Source organism: Crocuta crocuta, unplaced genomic scaffold, assembly GCF_008692635.1.
Source record: "Crocuta crocuta isolate KB4526 unplaced genomic scaffold, BGI_CrCroc_1.0 scaffold271, whole genome shotgun sequence".
NCBI classification, from domain to species: domain Eukaryota; kingdom Metazoa; phylum Chordata; class Mammalia; order Carnivora; family Hyaenidae; genus Crocuta; species Crocuta crocuta.
Window position 1 is genome coordinate 948,179 of NW_027527824.1, and position 22,162 is coordinate 970,340.

Consider the following 22,162-nt stretch of genomic DNA (forward strand, 5'->3'; position numbering starts at 1 on the left):
GAATCAAAACTCCTACAGGACTATTACAAAGGCTCTGTGTGTCAGTTTAATTAGAAGTGTTTATTTCTCTTGGTGAACATTAAAAAAATGGTGAATCTTAACAACTGACATCTTGGATTAGGCTTTTTTCTCTTTTCTTACTTGTCTGCCAAATACAAGCCAAGCACAATACAATGACTGCGGAGGTTGTAAAAATGAAACATACAGGTCCCTGCCTTTATAAGATTTATCATACAGATGACAGAGGTTAAGACAGCCACAAAAACAGCTACTACAGCTTTAGAATGGTACCAATGGCGGGCACCTGGGTGGCTCAGCGGGTTAAGCGTCCGACTTCAGCTCAGGTCATGACCTCACGGTTCATGGGTTTGAGCCCTGCCATGGGCTCTGTGCTGACAGCTCAGAGCCTGGAGCCTGTTTCAGATTTTGTCTCTCTGTCTCTCTCTTTCTCTCTTTCTCTGCCCCTCCTCTGCTCATATTCTGTCTCTCTCTCAAAAATTTAAAAAAAAAACACTAAAAAAATTTTTTAAAAAGAATGGTACTAGTGGTATAAGTATAAAGTTTTGTTTTTTCAAAGCACACAAAAAGGGAAATCTCTTCCTGCTAATGTTACAGAGTATAAGAAAGCTTTTCAAAGCATCCGGACTGTGCTGTCCAATACACTATCCATGTGCCACTTGTGGCTATTTAAATGAAAATTAAATAAAATTTAAAATTTAGTTCCCCGATATTACTTAACCACATTTCAAGTGCTCAGCGGCCACATGTGGCCAGTGACAAATGTCCTGGGCGGTGCACAGAACACTGCCAGCATTGCAGTACTAATCTGCAGTATTCCAAAGTTAGAAAGAGGCACAGTGTTTAAAAACACTTTTTAAACTTGTGTCCATTTTTCCATATTTCCTTTGACATCACAATGGCAAAACTGCCCCCTCTGGTCTGGGGACCAGACTAAAAATATAAACCTACGGAAAACAGCAGAAGCCTTAAAGTCGTATGAGTAAAAAAGAACATTCAGAAACTCACCAGACTTCAACTTAGTTCACCAAAATGAAAATTTACCCAAAGCTTCAGCTAGAAATAAATGAAGCATTATCTTGCCTAATCTTTAACAGCTAATTAAAGACTGGGGGTTCAGGATACAACTTAGAAGTCAGTCAATAAACATACTACTAGAGGAGTCCATTCATTAAGAAACATTTGCTGAGCACCTTCTATGTGCCACACATAACCCATAACCAGGAGGAATAAGAGCATTAAGTCACTAACTCTATTCAGGAAATATTACAACAGCTTAAAAAATCACAAACTCCTGGAGCCCCTGGGTGGCTCAGATGGTTAAGTGTATGACTTCAATTCAGGTCACGATCTTGCAAGTTCTGAGTTCAAGCCCCACGTCAGGCTCTGCGCCGACAGCTCAAGAGCCTGGAGCCTGCTTCAGATTCTATGTCTCCCTCTCTCTTTGCCCCACCCCCACTCGCACTCTGTCTCTCTTTGTCTCTCAAAAAACGAATAAACCGCTAAAAATTTTTTTTAATGACAAACTCCTAAGCAGAAAAAAAAAAACACAACAAATTCTGCTTATCTGTGGTTCTTCAGAAACAGAAAGAAGAGAGGTGACAATGGGCCATCTCCAGCATGTTCTCTGAGAGTAACTGATTCCTGTAAGACCCAATTAATCTGAACCAGAGTCCTTTCCAAAAGAAAGAAGAAATGCACTGCAGTTTATCAAACCTATATTAAGCTATAAAAGAAAGAAAAAACAATCCTTGCCAGAAATATCATAATCTCACAGAATACCCTTAAAAGGAAACATCAACAAATCAACATTTATCAAACAACTGCCAAGAAGTACACTGGGAGCTAGAGGCACAGACTTAAAGATGGTCCAGCAGTCTCTTGCCCTCCCAAAGCTTTCATCTATTCTGGGCGATGAATGTTCATGAACAATTACAATGTAAGCAAATGGTGTAGGTGGCATATGAAGTGGCCATGAAACAATTGTAGTACAAACTGTAAGTTAAAAGGACTTTAGAAGTCTTTTGTGCACATACTTGTCTGAATCCATTCTACAATATTTTTATAAAACATGTATTCAATCTAAGTACTCCAGGGATGAAGATATCCCAGCCTCACAGACAGTTCAGAAGCAGTGGAAGATAGGAGCCCAAAAAAGTTGAAGTGTTTACATTCAAAGAGATGATGTTTAAAAATATGAACTTGAAAGTCATGTGACAGCAACTAAATACAATACCAATTATGAAGAACAATACACTAAAGGAGCACAATTAGCACAGTGTTCACTATGACACATATCCAGAGAAAAAGCAATGGGATGTTGTAAAACCATTACCAACAAGAGTTTTGATGATCAAAGGGGATGGGGGGGGGGGAATAAATCAAGGTGAAATTGTATTCTATCTGCCCCTTAAACCACCCACTCTTCCCCAGCTCTCCCTGGTCTGTAGGACACTTTTATTTTCACCTGAGCCAAGAGAGGAAGAGAAACTGATATTGACTCATTAGCTACTATATGTCAGTCACGGTGCTAATGATTTCATATGTCACTTAATATATGTAGAATAAGAGCTATACTGGGGATTGGAGCTCCTCAGAGGTGGGCTCAAGGAAACTGTCTGGCCTAGGAGCCAAATTTATTATGCTATTTTAGAGACATTTAGAAGGCAGCTTGATAAAGAGGAAAGAGTAGCAGAGACCTAAAGACAGAGGTCTGCACTTGGGATCTGGTCCTGCAGTTATGTGACTGCAAAACTTGTTGCACCTCTCTGGATGTCAGTTTCTTAAGACCTACCCCATCTACCATACAGATTGTTATAAGGATCGAAATGGAATGAATACATACCTGCTTATTCATCTAACAAGTATTTGCGAGGCATCTATATTATTCTAGACTCTAGGCAAGGTCCATGCTCTCCTGGTTATATTCTCTAGTAGGTGAGAGATAGATAATCAACACAAACAAATGAGTAAATAAGAATTTCCCAGAGTGATGAATGCTCTAAAGAAATAAAACAGGTGATGTAGAAAGAGTGACTAGGAGAAAGGGAACCACTTTCAATGGAATAGTCATAGAAAGCCTAGCCAGAGTTCTATAACTGAGACCTCAGAGACGTCTTCGGCTAAACAAAGAGCTGGGGACATAAGAAGTAAGACAAGCTTAGCATATTTGAAGCACTGAACAAATGAGGTGTGTCCAGAACATAATGAATAAGGGAAAGTATTAAGAGAGAAGGTGGAAAAGTGGATGCAGGCCAAATCCAGTATGGTCTTGGACCATTAAAAGGATATTATAGTTACCATAAAGCTCTTTTTTTTATCAACGTGGCCCAATAAACTGAGCCATTTATACAAATATCTCATGTATACATTGTCAAAAGTAGAATGTTTCCAACTTCCTAACTTAGCAACGTCATCACTAAAAAACAAGTGCAAGGATCCTATACAACGGCCCTCACATGAAATTTATAACAACTATATCTAAACACAGACATCATTTATTATGTTTGGTTAAGTCACATAGTAGGAAAAAAAAAAACAGAAACAAAAACAAAAAAAACAAAAAAACCTCTATAGTGAATAGAACTGACAGAATTATACATTTGAATTTTTAAAAACTGAAGTTTTAACAGAAAATATCAGTTCATTCAGCAAACATTTATCAAGCACCTACTATGTGCCAGGTACTTCCTAAGCACAAAAGATACAGCAAAATAAATCAATGACTAAGTCAAGATATAGCTGTAGAAGTAACATAACACCAGAACTGAATTTGAATTTCTGTTTCCGCATTTTCTGAAACAGGAGTTGTAGGCTTACTTAGTCAAGTGTACCTGTCAGAAAGCAAACTTACCAAGGAATTCTTAATCACTTCACTTCTATAAAATTCTGGAAAAGAAGAAAACAACAATAAGTGATATGAAAGAAAATAAGCTCATTAACTCTTAATCCTGTAAATTTTTAACATATGTTCCAGGAAAACATTTATAGTATTTTCAAGGGATCTAATTACTCTAGATTTTCTGCCAAAAAAAAAAAGTATTCTTCTGCAAAAAAAATAAAAAAATAAAAATTAAGAGATTTTAAAGGAAAAAACAGTAATAAAGAAAAATCAAAGTTTGTTAAGATTTAATTTAGTAAATTTTACCCCAGATACAAATATGAGCTCTTAAAAATTTAGACTTTCTTCTTTTCTACTTTACTGCCATTCTGCAAAAACTGATTCCATCTGCTCTGTTTTTCTCAAACATCTCTAATACGACCATCCATCATAGTACTGTAGAATGGACTTGTCTCTTTAATTTCCTTGAGCCCATCTTTCATTTGACAACTTAGAGAATTAGACTAATAAGCAAAGGTCCTCCTGTAAGCTTAGAAATGTCATGATTCTACAAACCTTCAAGTATACCGTACATGTTACAAACCCTGAAGGCACAATGAAAAGAGAGAAATGTGTCAGACGTTCACACACACACTGCCTCTTCTGACTCTGCTGAAGCCACCATTGGGATGCTCTGCCTCTCAAGCGCTTGCGAGGACCCTGGTATCCTTGTGTGGCCAAGAGAGAAACTTCTCAGATGTGATGCACATACCACTGGTACCTGAGATGATCTTAGGTGATTCACAGACACGCTTTTTTCTTATGTATTTGAATTTACGTTTCATATATTCATCAACCCCCAACTGTGAGCTCTGAAAGAACAGCAGCATTTGTTTTGTACAACTGCTGTCTCCTCAGCATGGAAACCATCCCTGGCACAGAGGAGACCCTCAATAAATATTTCTTGATCAAATGAACAATTTTACTTAGATAAAGTATGCAACCATATAGATGAAACTCACATACAGTGAAACGTGTCCGAGAAGTCCACTAATGACTGAAGCTTGCGACCAGCCAGGAATAATTGAACAGCAGGCCTATGCACACATAAAACTCTTAAGGGCAAGCTCTTCTGGTTAAAGCACTTCCTTCTTGATACACTATTTACATTTCTATAAGTTTGCCTTTCTTCAAAAAAACTAAAAAGATAAGGATGATTATTCTATTCTGTGGAGAGATACTCAACAACATATTAAGTGGGGAAAAAAGTTCTAAGCTAGAATTTACAATGGGATCCAAATTTTTATAATTATGTTAATAACATTTATCCTAGGTGACAGATTTAGGCTGCTAACTTTTCTATTTGGCAGTTTCTATGATTCTATCTTGAACAATTATTTAAAATAAGAAAACAAAATTCTGGGGTGCCTGGGTGGCTCAGTCAGTTAAATGTCAGACCTCAGCTCAGGTCATGATCTCACGGTTTGTGGGTTCGAGGCCCGCGTCAGGCTCTGTGCTGACAGCTCAGAGCCTAGAGCCTGTTTCAGATTCCGTCTCCCTCTCTCTCTGTCCCTCCTCCACTCATGTTCTGTTTCTCTCTGTCTCAATAATAAATTAACATTAAAAAAATAAAAATAAATAAAATCAATGGGAAGAAAGATATTCCTCTTTTCTTTAGAGAGAATTCCTCACTTTAATCTGCAAAGTGTCTAAATCAATCAGTTCTCAAAATACATATCTTTAGCTCTAAGAAGAGCTATTTCTTCCAAAACTCTGCTGAATAAATATATATATAAAAGAAACTAAACAATCTCCTTTCTCCATTAGACCTTCAAAATAGACTTGCTAATTTAAATGGAGAGAGGTCAACCAAAAAAAGCCATATAAAAAATCATGAAGTCCGGGATAACTTCTACACTGTCCACCATTCTGTTACACCTAAAATACTGTCAATAAAATTAGCAGCATGGGTATAAAACATAATAGTGAATGGAGGAGAATTCAGAGCCAAAAAATAGTTCCAATCCCCAGTCTACCTATAAGCTTTACAAATCAATTAACCTTTTGGGCCACATAGTTTCTTCGCCTTTCAAAGGACAATGGGGGTGCCTGGGTGGCTCAGTCAGCTGGGCATCAACTTTGGCTCAGGTCATGATCTCACAGTTCATAGGTTCGAGCCCCACATCGGGGTCTGTGCTGACAGCTCAGAGTCTGTTTCAGATTCTGTGTCTCCCCCTCTCTCTGCCCCTCTCCTGCTCATGCTCTGTCTCTCTCTGTCTCAAAAATAAATAAACATTAAAAAACAATTTTTCTCAGAGGAAAATGACATGTGGAAAATAACAAGGTTACTGTGAGGCTCAAATAAAATACTGAATCAAAAACACTTTATAAGTTGTAATTTTTATTAACACTGTTCTATTAATTTTTATTAACTCAATTTAAGCAAAACTATTTGACAAGTCAATTTTCAAGTCATCCAAGACCTCTTTCTACAAGAAAGGGACCATTAGATACAAATGCTTCTCTATCCATGCTAAGACCTAAGAAAAACAAAGCAATTAGAGAATGTAGAGCACGGGTTCAACTTCATGTTTTGGCTGTTATGCAGCATTCCATTCATTCAACAAATGCTTTTTTTAGTACCTCAACCTCACTCATTAAGGAGGAATGCAAACTTAAACTATACTATAAAATTATTTTTCACCTATCAGATCGGCAGAAATTCAAAAGTTTGATTGCACAGTCTATTGGTGAGCCTGTGAGGGGAAAGGCACTCATATATACTAAGTGGGAACGTAAACAAAGACAATTTTGCAATATCTACTGAAACTATAAGTACACATTCTTGGTACTTCCGCTTCTTGGAAATTTACCCCATAGCTAAACTAGCACTCATACAAAATAATGTCCTTATGAAGTTATTCAAGGCAGTACTGTGTATAACAAGAACCACCTAAATGCCCACTAATACTGTCCAGTTAAATAAATGATGGTACATCTATTCAATGCAAAACTATTCAGAAAAAAAAAATACGGGAGCTCTCTATGAACCAACATGGGAAAACATCTAGGGCATTTTAGGTGAAAAATGAAAGGCACAGAAATATATATAGTTTGGTACTGTTTTTAGTTGTGTTTGCCTAAAGAATCTCAGAAAAGAGAAACGAGAAATGTTGAACAGAGGTTTTTAGGCTGGATAGAAAACTAGGAAGATGGGACAGGAAAAAGAGATTTTAAGCCTTTATATATATTTTGAACCATGACTGCACAGCTATTCAAACAATCAAATGAAAAAATTATACGAGGGCTTACTATGTGCCAAGCATTGTTCCAAGTGCAGTGAACAAAACTAACCTAAGATTTTCTAGATGATATAGAGTTAATCTTCTGATGTATTCAAAATAGCTGGCTGGCATTCCAGGAGCAGACAGGAACTCACATTTCAGGGTAAAAAAAAAAAAAAAAAAAAAAAAAAGTAGGNAGAACAAACTTGATTTTACAAAATTCCAAGTTTAAGAGGGAGTCACAATTAGAACCTAGCTCTTCATCCATTAATACAAGGCTTTGTTATCTGGGGATGTGATGATGTGAACTACCTAAAGAGTAGGCAATCTCCCAAGAGCACTAAAAGATGTCAAAAGTCAAAAAAATCTCACACGTAACTTCTCAGGATCTGCTGTGAATTCAGCCAAAATAAAAGAATAACTTAGAAATCAGTATTTGAAATATTCTTCCCCCAACCTCCCAAAAAACTTTCTTTTAAAACTAAGAAATGATGTCACTAAACAGGTGGTACAGTGGTTTTGTGAAAAGAGCCAACTGGCCCTCTACTGTGATCATCCTACATGGAGGGCCACATAATGATCATGAAATGAATATTTGGGCTTGTCATCAGGGCCCAATAAGGTAAGGGGGATTAACTAGGCTTTCTAAGGAAAGAGCTTCCTGGCCTCTTCTTTGGTAACAAAGTTACCATAAAGTTTATAACTTTTAACAGAGTTATAAAGTCTAACTTGTGCGCCCAAAAGAGGACCACAGACAGACTTCATTCAACCATGACATTTTGGAGTAAGAGTAAGACCCAGAATTGCCAACTCTCATTTTAGAGACATATTAGGCAAAGCTCACAAGAGGAACTAAATGTCCCGGCCAAGGGACTTGCCAACTAGTGACAGACTCAACACCACTACCAGAGACTTCCCTGTGGTCTATACCAGCTATTCCCTAACTATGGGAACGATCATTTCACTGAGGAAACTTTAAGAAACAGTCTGTGATAACTTCTAAACTCAAGGTGTAATCTGAACTAGAAGAAGATAATAAACAAAACAAAAAAAAGTGATTTTGTTTCCACAGCATCTTAGACAACTTTTTTACAAGATGGTCATCAACCAGACCCATGACTACTCTCTTTTTAGAAACTACTACGATTGTTAACGTTACAAATTACCAAACACCTAGAATGTGCTAAGTACTATGTTAATTACCATCATCAAAGAGAACAACGGGGCAAGAATATGTAAGTTTTATGAAGATAACCAAGGACTGATTATATAGAAACATATCAAAAATTTAAAACACTCTGGCATTGTCATATATTGCTAATGATGAAACCACTGAGGTCTGCAAAAAATGCTTAAACCCCTAGGACAAATAATGACCAAAACTGTTCCATTTTTCTTCTGGACACATAGGAAGACAATATATGCAAGTCCTTCACCTAAAAAAGGATTTATGGCCAATCAAATGTGATGCCATTTCTGTCATAAAAATCTCCCTCAAATAATCCTCCTCTCTCACCATTCAGTGAGGTATTGATGACAGCAGCGTTCCAAAATAGAAGAAGCCTGGATACCCAAGTCACCACTTAGCGGACAGCTACCAAGTCCGTGCCTGATAAAGAACACCTGCACTGGACTTAGTCTAAGAAATGTATTATGTTACGCCACTGAGATTTGTGGTATTTGTTATAGTAGCCAGCATTAATCATTCAGATTAATATAACTGCTTCTTAAAAATGCAATGTTTATAATGAAAAATAAGAATGAAATAAAAGTATATGACAATGGCAGGATTTGGAGTCTTTTCTCCCTTAAAAATTATTTGAATGTTATTTACATGGTGGTGGTTTGTATTACATAATGCTATTTTCTCACCCTTAAAAAGTATTTTAATGCTATTTACGTTGTGCTACTCTATATAATTCCTGATCAATCTTTTAATGAGCATATATTGGTATTGATATTAAAAAAACAGGGGCGCCTGGGTGGCTTAGTCGGTTAAGCGTCCGACTTTCGCTTAGGTCATGATCTCGCGGTTCGTGGGTTCGAGCCCCGCACCGGGCTCTGTGCTGAGTGCCAGCTCAGAGCCTGGAGCCTGTTTCAGTCTGTGACTCCCTCTCTCTCTGACCCTCCCCTGCTCACGCTGTCTCTCTCTCTCTCTCCTAGAAATAAATAAAACATTAAAAAAAAAAAAAGGTATTAAATGACTGCTGTTTTAATAATGGTTTTTAAAAGTAATTAAAACCAAAAAGATAAGACGTTGTTTAAATTTTTCATCTTTGCCACAGGAAAAAATTCAAATAAGCTGTTAGTACCTCTAATTAAAATAACACCATTTTTTGTTAATATAAATAGACCTTCAATCACATCTTACCAAGTGTTATCACCTTAGCTCAGTTGTTCCTCATGAAAATCTGTCTTGCCAATTTCACAAGGCATCATCTCCACTTTACAAATGGAAAACTGAGGTTCAAAAAGACGTGATCTTTGTCCAATGTCACATAGCTAGTAAATGGCTGACCTACTATCTATGTATTTGCAATCCTAATCCAATATTCCTGTCATACACCACACTTGTTCTCTTACACCATCCAACAGAGGTCAATGGATTCTACCCAAGTACCTCTCATCCAACACATATGCAAAAGATACTTGTGATTTTGAATCAAATATTTGGTCTTCTCTCAGAATTGTACCTAGGGAGCAGTCCACAGTACAATGTGGGCAAATGAATTCAAGGAAACCATGCTATTCTTCTAAAAATGACACCAAATATACACAAGGAATTACAGAGATGAGAAGACATAAGCTGGTCCTAATTTTACCATAATATTTCAACAATTATGTTTTAAAGAAAATAAAGTCAGTACTGTATACTGGACTTGTATATTTTAATGATACCTACTAGAATAAAAACATTAATAGCTAACATTCATAAATAAATGATAAATTTATCAATTTAAGAACTATCCAGAAGCCATGTTTCTTTTACATACTATATACATTAACTATGGCTCATTAAATATTTTCAGGCAGTATGACAATTTTGCTTTCCAGCAAGCAATAAATACAAAGCAAGAGTCACCAATACTCACCTGTATTACGAAAGAAAAAAATGAGATGTAACAATCTGTGGGCAAGTCCACAGATTCTCTTACCTTTGTATATCTTTTCAGTACTACACAAGTGAAGTGTGAAGTAGGTGTCGAGGAGCTGATGGCCATTTCTATTAACAATATTCCGAGCAGCAATGTTCCGAAGGTGTCTAAGACGCCGCTAAAAATTAAAAACAACAAAAAAAGGGACACGTTCAGCTTTTTCCTCATAAAATTTTCTGAAAGTTACAATCCAAAAATGAAATATAACTAAGCTATCCCAGTCATTTATTTGCTGAACCAGCAACCTTATCTCAGTCTCTTATTTATGATTCAGTATCCCCTCTGTCAAATAGGAATTACACCTGCCCCATCTCCTTTACGATGTAGTTGTCAGCATGAAATGACACCAGATATAAAATATTTTCATAGAACATAAATGTTATGTTATATAAGTGCTATACACCTGTAAATGGCATTAGCATTTCCTGGAACATAAAGTAGTAATTTGCTTTCTTCCCTTCAGAAGCATACTGGTAGGCATGCAAGTCCATCTCATACCAACAGTTCTTACATACAATTAACCCAGCTGCTTGTTCAGTCTAGATGCCAGGTCATCTGTACCACCAGGAAAAGATGCCTAGTTAAAACATAACTCACTGGTCATTCCAGCCAGCCAATAACCCAACAGGCTGTAAGCTTAAATTAAATCCTTACCTGACCAATAGCCAACCAATCTCTCTTTCCTGATCAGTCCTCCTTCCCAACAATTTCTCCGACTAAGATGCACAAATCATTTGGAGCCTCATGTGTTGAAAAGAGGCCTCCATAATAAGCAAACGCTCTATAAGCAATGGTAGAAATCAACAAAACTGGAAGTTAACAGACAGCCAAACAATAGCATTTCAAAAAGAGAAGATGTTGGTGATACTCAAGTCTGTGCCCATCAGATTCATTTCCAAAGGCTAGCTCCCTCTGTCAGATGATTATTTTCAGACTTAAAAACAGAAATCAAGTGCTTAGTTTTATTTTTTTTTTAATGTTTTATTTATTTCTGAGAGAGAGAGAGAGAGAGAGAGAGACATAGCATGAACAGGGAGGGTCAGAGAGAGAGGGAGTCACAGACTGAAACAGGCTCCAGGCTCTGAGCTGGCAGTCAGCACAGAGCCCGACACGGGGCTCAAACCCGCGAACCGTGAGATCAGGACCTAAGCTAAAGTCGGACGCTTAACCGACTAAGCCACCAAGGCGCCCCAACAAGTGCTTAGTTTTAAAATATGCTTCAAGTTCTCCCTTCAGGCTGAAAGACAGCCCAATCTACTAAGGTAAGTCCGTCTTCAATTACATGTGCAATCAGCCAGAAAAGTACAGTTCTTTTTTTCCATGCACATACCAACCTAATCCTTTCTCCCAATCTAACGATTAAGATTCTTTGATAGAGAAGGTTATTGTCTAATAAATTTGTTTAATCCTCTAAGTATGAAAAGTCCCTGATATATTTATGACAAGTTCCTAGGGCTTACTCTGACTTATTTTTCCACAATCTGCCAATGGTGTCCATTTCATACCCTGAATTGTAGCAACTATCTCCTCCTATATATTTTTTATTAGCCCTCTCCCTCAAGATTTTAAGTTAACAGGAACCACTAATTACCTATATACAATAACCACAACTATTTTGTTGTAAGATTGCAATCTTGGTCCTCGGTTCAAAGACCTGAAAATATTACCCAAAGTCTTTAGAATAAAGTACAAACTTTCCATATTGCTTTCAAAACCCTGTACAATCTGACCTCTCCAAATCCTATCCTTATTTCTCACTAGATCTTCCACATACCCACCCCTCAGTCACACATGAATGCTTAAGGTTCCATGAAGAAGATCATGCATGTTCCTAGCTCCAGGTTTTTGTTAACGCTAGTCCCTTGATCTAAAATACCATTTTCTTAAAGGAGATCTTACTTCTACTTCAAAGTTTAGGAGAAAAGAGTCCTCCTTCCTGAGTCTCTAACTGAAATTAGTTGCTCCTTTATCTGAATAAATAAAAAGTTTGCTTCTTCTTCCCTATACCACTTAATTATCATTCAACCTCGTCGTATAAGTAGTTGCTTAGTTATCTTCCCTATTAATCTAGGAGGAAAAGACTTGATGACAGAGACAATTACCATCACTATACTGTCAACACTTATTAAATGCTTACCGTGTGCCATGCACTGTGCTAAACACTTCATACATATGATCTTATTTATTTAACCCTCATAACAACCCCATGAGGTTAGGTTTTATTCATTATCATCATTCATCTCTTTATCCCAACATTCCTACAAAACCAAATATAAAACAGTAAATAATAAATGAGCAGGATAACTCAAAAAAGGAAAGAAAGCAGAGGAAAACAAAGAAATTAAACCTACATATGTAGATATGTATCATACACTATCTCCTATACATATGTGCGTGTGTGTGTGTGTGTGTGTGTGTTTATAATTGATACAATTTGGTCTTTACACTCCCTTACTGCTATAGGGGAAAGAGAGAGCAATGATCTATCCTTCAACTCAAGAGAATAATTTTATGACAAAATAATAATAATGGAACAGACTGCCTTACAAAGCAACGTGCAAGGCCTGGACAGAGAATGAATCTACAGTGGATACATAGATACTGTTAAAGAGGTCTTTCCACTATCTAGGAAGTTGGCAAAACCAGCTTCAAGACACCTTCTGACTCCAAGTTCTAGATTCTAAGATCAGTAATGGAGTCTACAAACATTCACAACCAATGTAACAGTAGTGTTTCCAAGTTTCCCTCCGCTCACTGGGATAAAAGAGAACTGACCACATCACAGCATTTTATAAGGAGATTTACAACAACAACAACTCTTCCACAAATTAACCAACTATACTTAAAGCACTGACTTTGGGTTGTACAACTTTTGGCTTTTTCCCTTATTTTATTTATTTCAAAAGCAGTCGGGTGAGTATTCTCACTACACCATGATTAATTAAAATACAAGATGCTCCCAGCAGCTAGAACAGACAAAGGAAATGAACTCTTTACGGGTAAATTATTGATGTCATCTTGGTGAAAAGGCAGTAAATATACACGTGAACCCTCTTATGCCCTTTGACTTGGCTTCCTCTTTAATGACATTCATTCCAATTTTATTATAAAGCTGCTTTTAATTTTTTTAATGCTAAACTGTGATAAAATGGTGTTTAATTAATAATGATATGCCAATGTTATTTTTTCAGTTTTGACACATGAAAAACGGTAATGTAAAGATGTTAACGTTAAGGGAAATTGAATGAAGGCAATTCTCTGTAATTATTTTTGCAACTTTTCTGTAAATTTAAAATTATTCCAAAATAAAGGTTTGTTTTTTTTTTAAGCTATTGCTTTTTTCAGAGTTAGGAGGTGAGTAAATAGGACAAAAAGACTGCCAATAAGACGACATTCACAAGCACTACGTAAGTAGAATTCACTTCCTTCCTTTGGTCTCCTCCCTTCTCTCTTCCTCTCCTCCCACCAAGACTTCATGCAATTAAAAAGAAACACTGGAAGGTTAGGCCAGAAACTCATAAAAATGATTACCTGTGGGAGTGAGAGCAAACTGAAGGGAATACAGATAAAAGCAAGACTTCCCTGATACTTGTTTACATACTTTTGTCTTCTGTACCATGTAAGTGTCTTCCATACTCAAGAAATAAATAAGAAAAAGTTTAAACTCAACTAAACCTAGTCCAAAATAAAATAGCAATACCAAAAATTACCACTAGTTTTAGGATATATCATCTACCTTCACCCAAATTATTACCCTACGATCCAAGAAGTATGGAAGAAATCAGAGCGACCTAAAGGATCCTCTCTTGTTCTCACTTCCCCACAAGATCTATCTATACTTGAAAAACATGGAAATAGGTTTAGTTCCAAATACTTGTCTATCTTCCCCAACAAGAATATAAATTCTAAGAGGAAGAGACTTTATTTTATTTATAGTTGTATCTCCAGCATCTAGATGACTACCTAAGCAAATAGCAGACACAGAGTGTTTTGGTTTTTTATTGAATTCCTAATTTTCCAGTGAATTGACCAGTCAAGAATGTCTTGGTTTGACATAGGCCCTGCAATAGTCCTGAGTGGCATGGAAACCTTAGATTCTGACACCCACCCACCAGACAGTGAGAAAATACAGAACTAAGAACTGAGAGCGGGGTAAAGTCTTAGCAGTGATTCTGCTACAGCAAATCCCCAAGACTCACCTATTTTCAATTGCTCTAGAGTTTACAGCCTAGTGGTAGTTCTTGGCCTGGTGGCACCAATGAGCATAAATATACTCCTTCTGAACTTACCTAAATAGAATTAAATATCAGACTCTCTCTTCAAATGGCCCACCTACAGACAGTTAAAATCAAATCCGTCTTATGATCTAAATTATCTCAAATATCTCAAGAAAATATAAATATCCTGAGTAATTAAAATTTACACAGACTTTAGAATTCTTCTTTATAACATCCTATGCAGTTTTCTTTACCAGCAATTTCCTTACTTTCTCCAATGTTCTATGCCTTCTGGTTATAAAATACTCTTTGTGTATCATTCTTTAGCAGTATGTTGGCAACAGAGTTATGCTCTAACAATATCCACTTCTAAAACTAAAGCTGAACAGATTTTAATTTTGAAATTGGAATTAACATGGCTTAAAATCTTTGAAACGCAATCTATAAAACATCCGGTATAGACACTGAAAACATTCACTAATGTAGAAAATTAAAGTCTATTCAGCTTTAATTTGGAGGGTTGACAGATATAACTGGAGCACAACTCTACTATCTGAGATGCTGGTGGTGAGCAAAAGACCAGTAATGCCCCAAATCCCTTAACATTTTAACAAATCTTTCAGATATAAATTCTAAAACAAGACTTAAGTGGCATGCATTGTAGATTTGAAATGTTTGCTTTATAGTTAAAAAACTAAGAAGTACTCATTAGTCATGATTGAGACTGGTGCCTCTATAGAACCTATTAGGTTGTTTTTCTTGTTAATACTACTAATGTTGTTAGAAAACTGCTTCAAAGCCTATCAGTAGTCTAAAGAAAAGTTTTTTGTTTTGTTTTTGTATTTTTTGCTTGTTCTGTCATGCCCAGCACCTTATCTGATTAAAACAAAACAAATTAAAAATGCAGATTTTCCTTTACAGAACCACTCTCCCCTACTGCCGATCTATAACTTTCTTGCAGAATTAATTCTTCTCCAACTCCAAGGATATTCACATGATGACTCAGCTCATGCTGATCAGCACATTCCATCTCCCTGACCATAACATATGACTTAATTAGGACCACTGAAAGCCTCAGAAATTATATTAAATTTTTGAGGGTTCTTTTTTTTTTCCCCACTCTGGCCATGAATCTGGAGGAATATAGGGCTAGAGATGCTGGCAGCTGTCTTTCCATCACAGTGAAACTGAAGAATGAAGCCAACAAGGAAGAGAACAAAATCAAGAAATGTGAGATTCAGGTCCTGCCAACAATTTAAGTCTCTGGATCAAACCATACCTAAAATGAGAACTACAATGATGACCACCAGCCAAGACCCTATAAAACTGTCAAAGATTACAACGAGGGATATTTATATTGTGACTATTTACTTAGAATTTATACCATAACAGGTTAATAGATGAAGAGCAACATTCTAATTTGGTGGTAGGGTACAAAGAAATGTTTCATTTTGTTAAACATCCCCATGTTTTATAGAAAACAAGCATTTCTGGCAGGTCAATCCATTTTTGTTGATACGATTTTGAACCTCAATATGGGCAACAGCACAGCTTTAAAAATAGTCAAATCACACCCCAGAACTAATAGAAATCCAAAGCAATTTTCGGTAGTGAAATATGTCACTGGGGTTCTATATTCCTCCCACGTTTCACCGTTCCTTGCAGGCATCTAAAATGTTCTGACCTCTGAGGTATAATAATGACCAAAGAGAACTAATGTGTCTTTGATCTTGTTCCTCATCACTGCTGTAGAGTGACTCAGGGAGGCTGATGGCCAACAGGAGGAGGACATGGCTCCCATCCACCCTTCCTTCCCGGTCTGAAATCCTTGCTTCAAAAACAAAAGCACTATAATTCTTAAATACAGTCAGTCCACAAATCCCCACCATCACCAAACTAAATGACCATCCCACACACACCTTTTGACTTCTAAGACCATGGAGAGCTATCTTCAAAATCAATTTTTAGTTTAATTTGCTTAATCTACAAGAGCTTCTATAAAGCAATAATATAATCAATAATCTATAGTCCAATAGAAAAGGGGGCAAAGGATATAAAAAGGCAGACCACAGGAAAGGACATGGAAATGGTCAATAAACATATGAAAAGTGTGTAATCACACTCATAATTAAAGATATACACAACAAAACGATCATTCCACCTATGGCAGACTAGTTTCCAGTTTCCAAACAATGGTTGTACCAATACGTCACAATCGGCATGCTCTCTTACAATGCGATTGCCGCTCCTCCACTCGAAAATGTGGTCTATGTTCCCTCCCCCTTCTATGTGGGCAGGCCTGTGACCGTAGTAGAAATTAGACTACATGACTTCTGAGGTCACATCATAATATTATCTAGCTCTCTTAGAACGCTCTTTCTTAGAACCCAGCCACCCGAATGCAAGGATGCCAAGCAGCAATGTGAAAAGGACTTCGCAGTCATTCTCCACAGCCTCAAGCGAGATCCCAGCTATCGCCAGACTTGTAAGTGACCATGTCAGCCCCCAGCCTTTAAGCCACCAGAAATGACATCAAACAGAGTCGAGTTGTTCCCACCATGGCCAAACCAAACTGCTGACTTATAAGCAAAATAAATGATGATGTTGCTTTATGCCACTAAATTTTTCTTCTTACTTAGCAAGAGAAAATGAAGAGATCTATCTGATTAAACAATTTAGTCTTTGTCACAGTTGATAGGAGTAAGGAAAATTATGCTAGAGGAAATATAAACTGGTTCAACTTGGAGGGAGGGTTATTTAACAATAATTATTAAATTGTATATAATATTTGACCAAGCAATTCCCCAAGTCAAAAAATGCATGCAAATATGCTTATTCTGATATTGGCTATAAAAGCAAAAATTTAATAATCACTCTTAAATTGTGATACATTCATACACTGGAAAACTATGTATCCATTTTTTAAGAAGTGCTCATATGGAACACAAAAACATGAAATTGTAAATGTTCACACAAAGAAATATTACTATACACTCTGAATGATATAGATCAAGGGTGGCCAACTTATTCTATAAAGAGACAGAGAAAAACTTATTTTAACTTTTTCAGGACATGTAGATTCTCTTCGTGTTTTCGTTTGTTTGTTTGTTTACAATCTTTTAACCATGATAACCTTTCTTAGTTTCCTCAGTTACAAAAGCCCATGACCGCTGGCCAGTTTGCTAACCCCTAATGTAGATAATCACAGATACTCTGAGATAATTTTTTTAAGTAGCATTTGGTTGAGATGTAGTGAAACTTGTTCTGGACAGCTGCCCCCTTTCCTACCCTCAACTCCTTTCTTTTTCAGGTCAGGCATGTATTCTTGGCCTAGGATTGGGCTAAATGACATGGAGGAATAAGGCCCGGGTTGTTTCCAGTAAACTCAGGTTACCACTATTCTGGTGTACTTTTTTGAGGGACAACAAAAGCAAACCTGAGAGAAGATTAGTTTTCCACATTCCCACAGAAGGTAAAAATGTTGAATTACTGAATCGAGAATTTAAGCTCGATAAATTAGATCAGTCTTTTCAAAAAATACAAAAGCTCCCTCTATGTTATAACACTCTCAGTCACCTATTTTTTTCTAACCTTTTGATCCCACCTGAAAGACTCCATGTAAAAAGTTTTGAAAGAACCCAAAAATGCTTTATTTAAAACTAGTGCTTGGTTGGGTCACCTGGGCAGCTCAGTCAGTTAAGCGTCGGACTTCGGCTCAGGTCATGATCACACGGTTCATGGGTCCAAGTCCCACGTTGGGCTCTGTGCTGACAGCTAGCTCAGAGCTTGGAGCCTGCTTCCAATTCTGTATCTCCTTCTCTCTCTGACCCTCCCCTGCTCATGCAGTCTCTCTCTCTCTCTCAGAAATAAATAAAACATTTTAAAAAATTAAAAAAAAAAACTAGTGCTTGGTGCTATTGGCTATATGCAAATAGCACAAACAGCCAATGTTAGAGATTTAAACAAACAACTCACCAATTCTAATCTCTCATAAAATACATTATAGCTTCTATCCCTGAGAGCTCTCTCTGACGCAAATCACACTTGCTTTGGAATTAAAGCCTTTATTTTGACTCTACTCTGCTCTCACTCAGTTCTAGAATTTAATTCAGTCATTTAGTAAGCTCTACTAAATTATAATACAGGCTTCTCCACACGAAAAGACAAAATATACCTCTGAACTTTCTACATTTCTTATACATTTTGGCTCTGGGTTTTTTAACTCCACCCTATCCATCCCCAATCTCAGTGGAAGGTCTAAACTTGCCCTTTTTCCTCCATGTTTCCTCTGGGAAACAAGCCTTTGCAGTGACAGGTCTAGCACTGTTCTCTGCATGTATCTCTCATCCTTCCTCTCTGTTCCCTTCTTTCTTCTGTTTTCTCTTGCTGGTATTTCCTTCCTAGACCATGCCAAGAGATGTGGGGAGACAAACATGGCACTCCCTAATTTCAGAGTATGTAAACCCACTAAAGAACTGGAGTTTGTGCACACAAAAAGGCCAATTTGAGGTAAAACTATCCAGCAGTATACTGTCAATGAGCATATATTACGGAACGGTTATTCTAGAAATGTAAGACCAAAGAAGAAAGACACAGAATTGCACAGGATTACCTGGAAGATAAAAACTGAAAGACTGAAGACAGCTGTCAGTGGCCCAAGTGTTAAAAGTAATAGTGTGCCTATAATTTGCTTCAAAATAATTGGGGTGAGAGAGTGAGGAGGACTAGGTAGGCATATAGGTAAAATAAGATCCGCCAGGATGTGACAGTTATTGAAGCTAGGTAACAGGTACCTGGGAGTTCATTATTCACCCCCTCATATATATATATGCATTTCAATATACATTGATGTATACAATACACTATACATATTTCATTATTCACTGAAATTTCCATAATAAAAAAGTTTTAAAGTAATGTTGATAGGAACAGAAAGGATAAGACCATACAGGAACCTAATACATAAATGGGCTTCACAGGGAGACTAATTAAATTAGATGATGGATATGGTTGAAGATGAAGACAAGATTGACAAAAGAAGGGAGTCCAAAGGCCCTTAGGGAAATACGGTGGTGCCTGGGTGGGCTCAGTCACTTGAGTATCCAACTTTGGCTCAGTCATGATCTCACGGTTAGTGAGTTCGAGCCCCACGTCCGGCTGTGTGCTGACAATGCAGAGCCTGCTTCGAATTCTCTGTCTCTCTCTCTCTGCCCCTCCCTTGCTCTTCCTCTCAGAAATAAACACTAAAAAAAATTTAATAAGGCCCTTAGGGAAATATGAACTATTCAATAAAAGTGTTAGGGGGAGGTGAGTAGGTGGCTCAGTAGGTTAAGTGTCCGACTTTGGCTCAGATCATGATCTCATGTTTCATGACTTTAAGGCCCACGTTGAGCTCTCTGCTATCAGCACAGAACCTACTTCAGGTCCTCTGTCCCCCTCTCTCTGTCCTTCCTCCACTCACATGTACACATTCTCTCTCCCTCTCAAAAATAAAAATAAACATCAAAAAAAAATCACTAAATTTTACTACATAAAACATGTATACATGTTTATACATGGCAGGGGTTCCTGGGCGGCTCAGTCGGTTAAGCATGACTTCGGCTCTGGTCATGATCTCACGGTTCATGGGTTCAAGCCCCACATTGGGCTCTGTGCTGATAGTTCAGAGCTTGGAGCCTGCTTCAAAATCGGTGTCTCTGTCTCTCTCTGCCCTTCCCCTGATCATGCTCTGTCTCTCTCAAAAAATAAATATTTTAAAAAATTATGTATGGCAAAAACTATCATATGTAGAGTCAAAGGAAAAAACAACCTACCCAAAACGTTTTAATTCACATAACAAGACAACTTCACTAAAACATAAAGAGTTCCTAAAAATCAATAAGAAAAAAAAGCCAAAAACCCAACAGAAAAAAATAGCAGAGAATATTAACAGACAATTCACAGAAAGGTAGAAATAGCACTTAAATGTTTCTGAAAAGATTCTCAACCTCACTCATAAGAGAAATGCAAATTAAAACCACACTGAAATTGGTACAGACCAAAAAGTCTGAAAACATATTCAGGGGCAAGGCAGTGGCAAAACAAGCACTTGGTTGAAAAGAGTAAAACAAGCAAAACCTCTAAAGATGGCAATCTGGCAATATCTACAAAATTACAAATGCACATATTCTCTGACCCAGCAATTCCACTTCTTCCTTTGTGAAAAACTGTATACTTAGGGATATCCGTTATAATGTATATAATACACTATTGTTTGTATTAGCAAAAAAACTGGAAATACATTAAATGTCCATCAATAGGGAACTAGCTAAATTATGATATATCCTATAGTGGAATACTAAGTGGCCAGAAAAAATAAATTATGTGGCAGCTCTTTGAGCACTGATATGGAACAATCTGCAAGATATACTATTAATTAAAAAAAAAAACCCAAAGAATTTTATACTTTTGTTTAAACAGTTTAAACAGTGTGTTTAACATGTTATCCTCTGTGTTTCGTAGAGAAAAAATACATAGTTATGTAAATATTAGAGATACATACAATATAATTGATAATACTATTTGCCCCGGGGAAGGGAAAATGGGTATTTGGGACACGGAGTGGAATGGAGACTCTTCATTGCACCCTCTTATATACCTTTGAATTGTGATCCATGTGAATATATTATCTACCTTTTAAAATAAAACAAAATTTACATTTTTTCAAAAAAACAGAGGGATGCCTGGGTGGCTCAGTTGGTTAAGCATCCAACTTCAACTCAGGCCATGATCTTGCAGTTCGTGGGTACGAGCCCCATGTCGGTCTCTGCACTGACAGCTCAGAGCCTAGAGCCTGCTTCAGATTCTGTGTCTCCCTGTCTCTCTGCCCCTCCCCTGCTCATGCTCTGTCTCTCTCTCAAAAATAAACATTAAAAAAACAAAAAACAAAACAGAGATGGCAACCAACTTTAAGCACAGATATCTGTGATAGCCATTGCAGAAGCAGTGTGATACAATGGTAAGAGTTCAAACTAGAGTCAATAATCCTGACCTCTAGGGTGGTTCTACCACTTACTAATGGGCGAATCACTCACTCTCTCTGAGCTTGTTTCCCCTCCCATGAAATGGAGAGATTTCCTGCATGCCTACCTCTGTGGGTTATTTTAAGGATCAAATGAAATAATGGATATAAAAGCTCTCTGAAAAATCATAAAGTACTTTATTAAGTATTCACAGAAATCGGGATGTTGAGAAAGGGATGTGGTCATCAGTGTAAGATGATGAATTGACTTAGGCATTTCTAATCTGAAGTAAAGAGACAGATTTAGAATTCATTTATCTAAATAGAGGTGATAGGTGTCAAGTATATAACAGCTCTCCAAAGAGTAAACATTCCGTAAATAGAATTACAAAACTACAAAACTGGAAAACCTCCTGAAGGTCACCTAAGCCTTTGCTACTCAGGATCACGGGAGAACTTAATGGACATATACAACCTCGGGTCCCACTATCGACCTACCCAGTCAGAATCTACATTTTAACACGATCCCCTGGTAATTTTTATGTACATTTTAAGTTTAACAAGCACTAATATAACCGTCTTATTCATTTTTCAGATAATAAAACTGGGGCCATAGGGGCAGTTGGGTGGCTCGGTCAGTTAATCGTTCAACTTTGGCTCAGGTCATG

General features: G+C 37.1%; 1 protein-coding gene across 1 annotated transcript in view; it reads right to left on the bottom strand.

Annotated features, from left to right (window-relative positions):
* UVRAG (UV radiation resistance associated) overlaps positions 1-22,162 on the bottom strand; it is a 286,243-nt gene that overhangs the window by 245,528 nt on the left and 18,553 nt on the right. Inside the window, exons 2-3 of the mRNA XM_077776339.1 lie at positions 10,278-10,395; positions 3,872-3,906 (exon numbers count right to left, since the gene is read on the bottom strand). Coding sequence (XP_077632465.1) covers positions 3,872-3,906; positions 10,278-10,395 — 153 coding nt within the window. The remainder of the gene's footprint in view (positions 1-3,871; positions 3,907-10,277; positions 10,396-22,162) is intronic.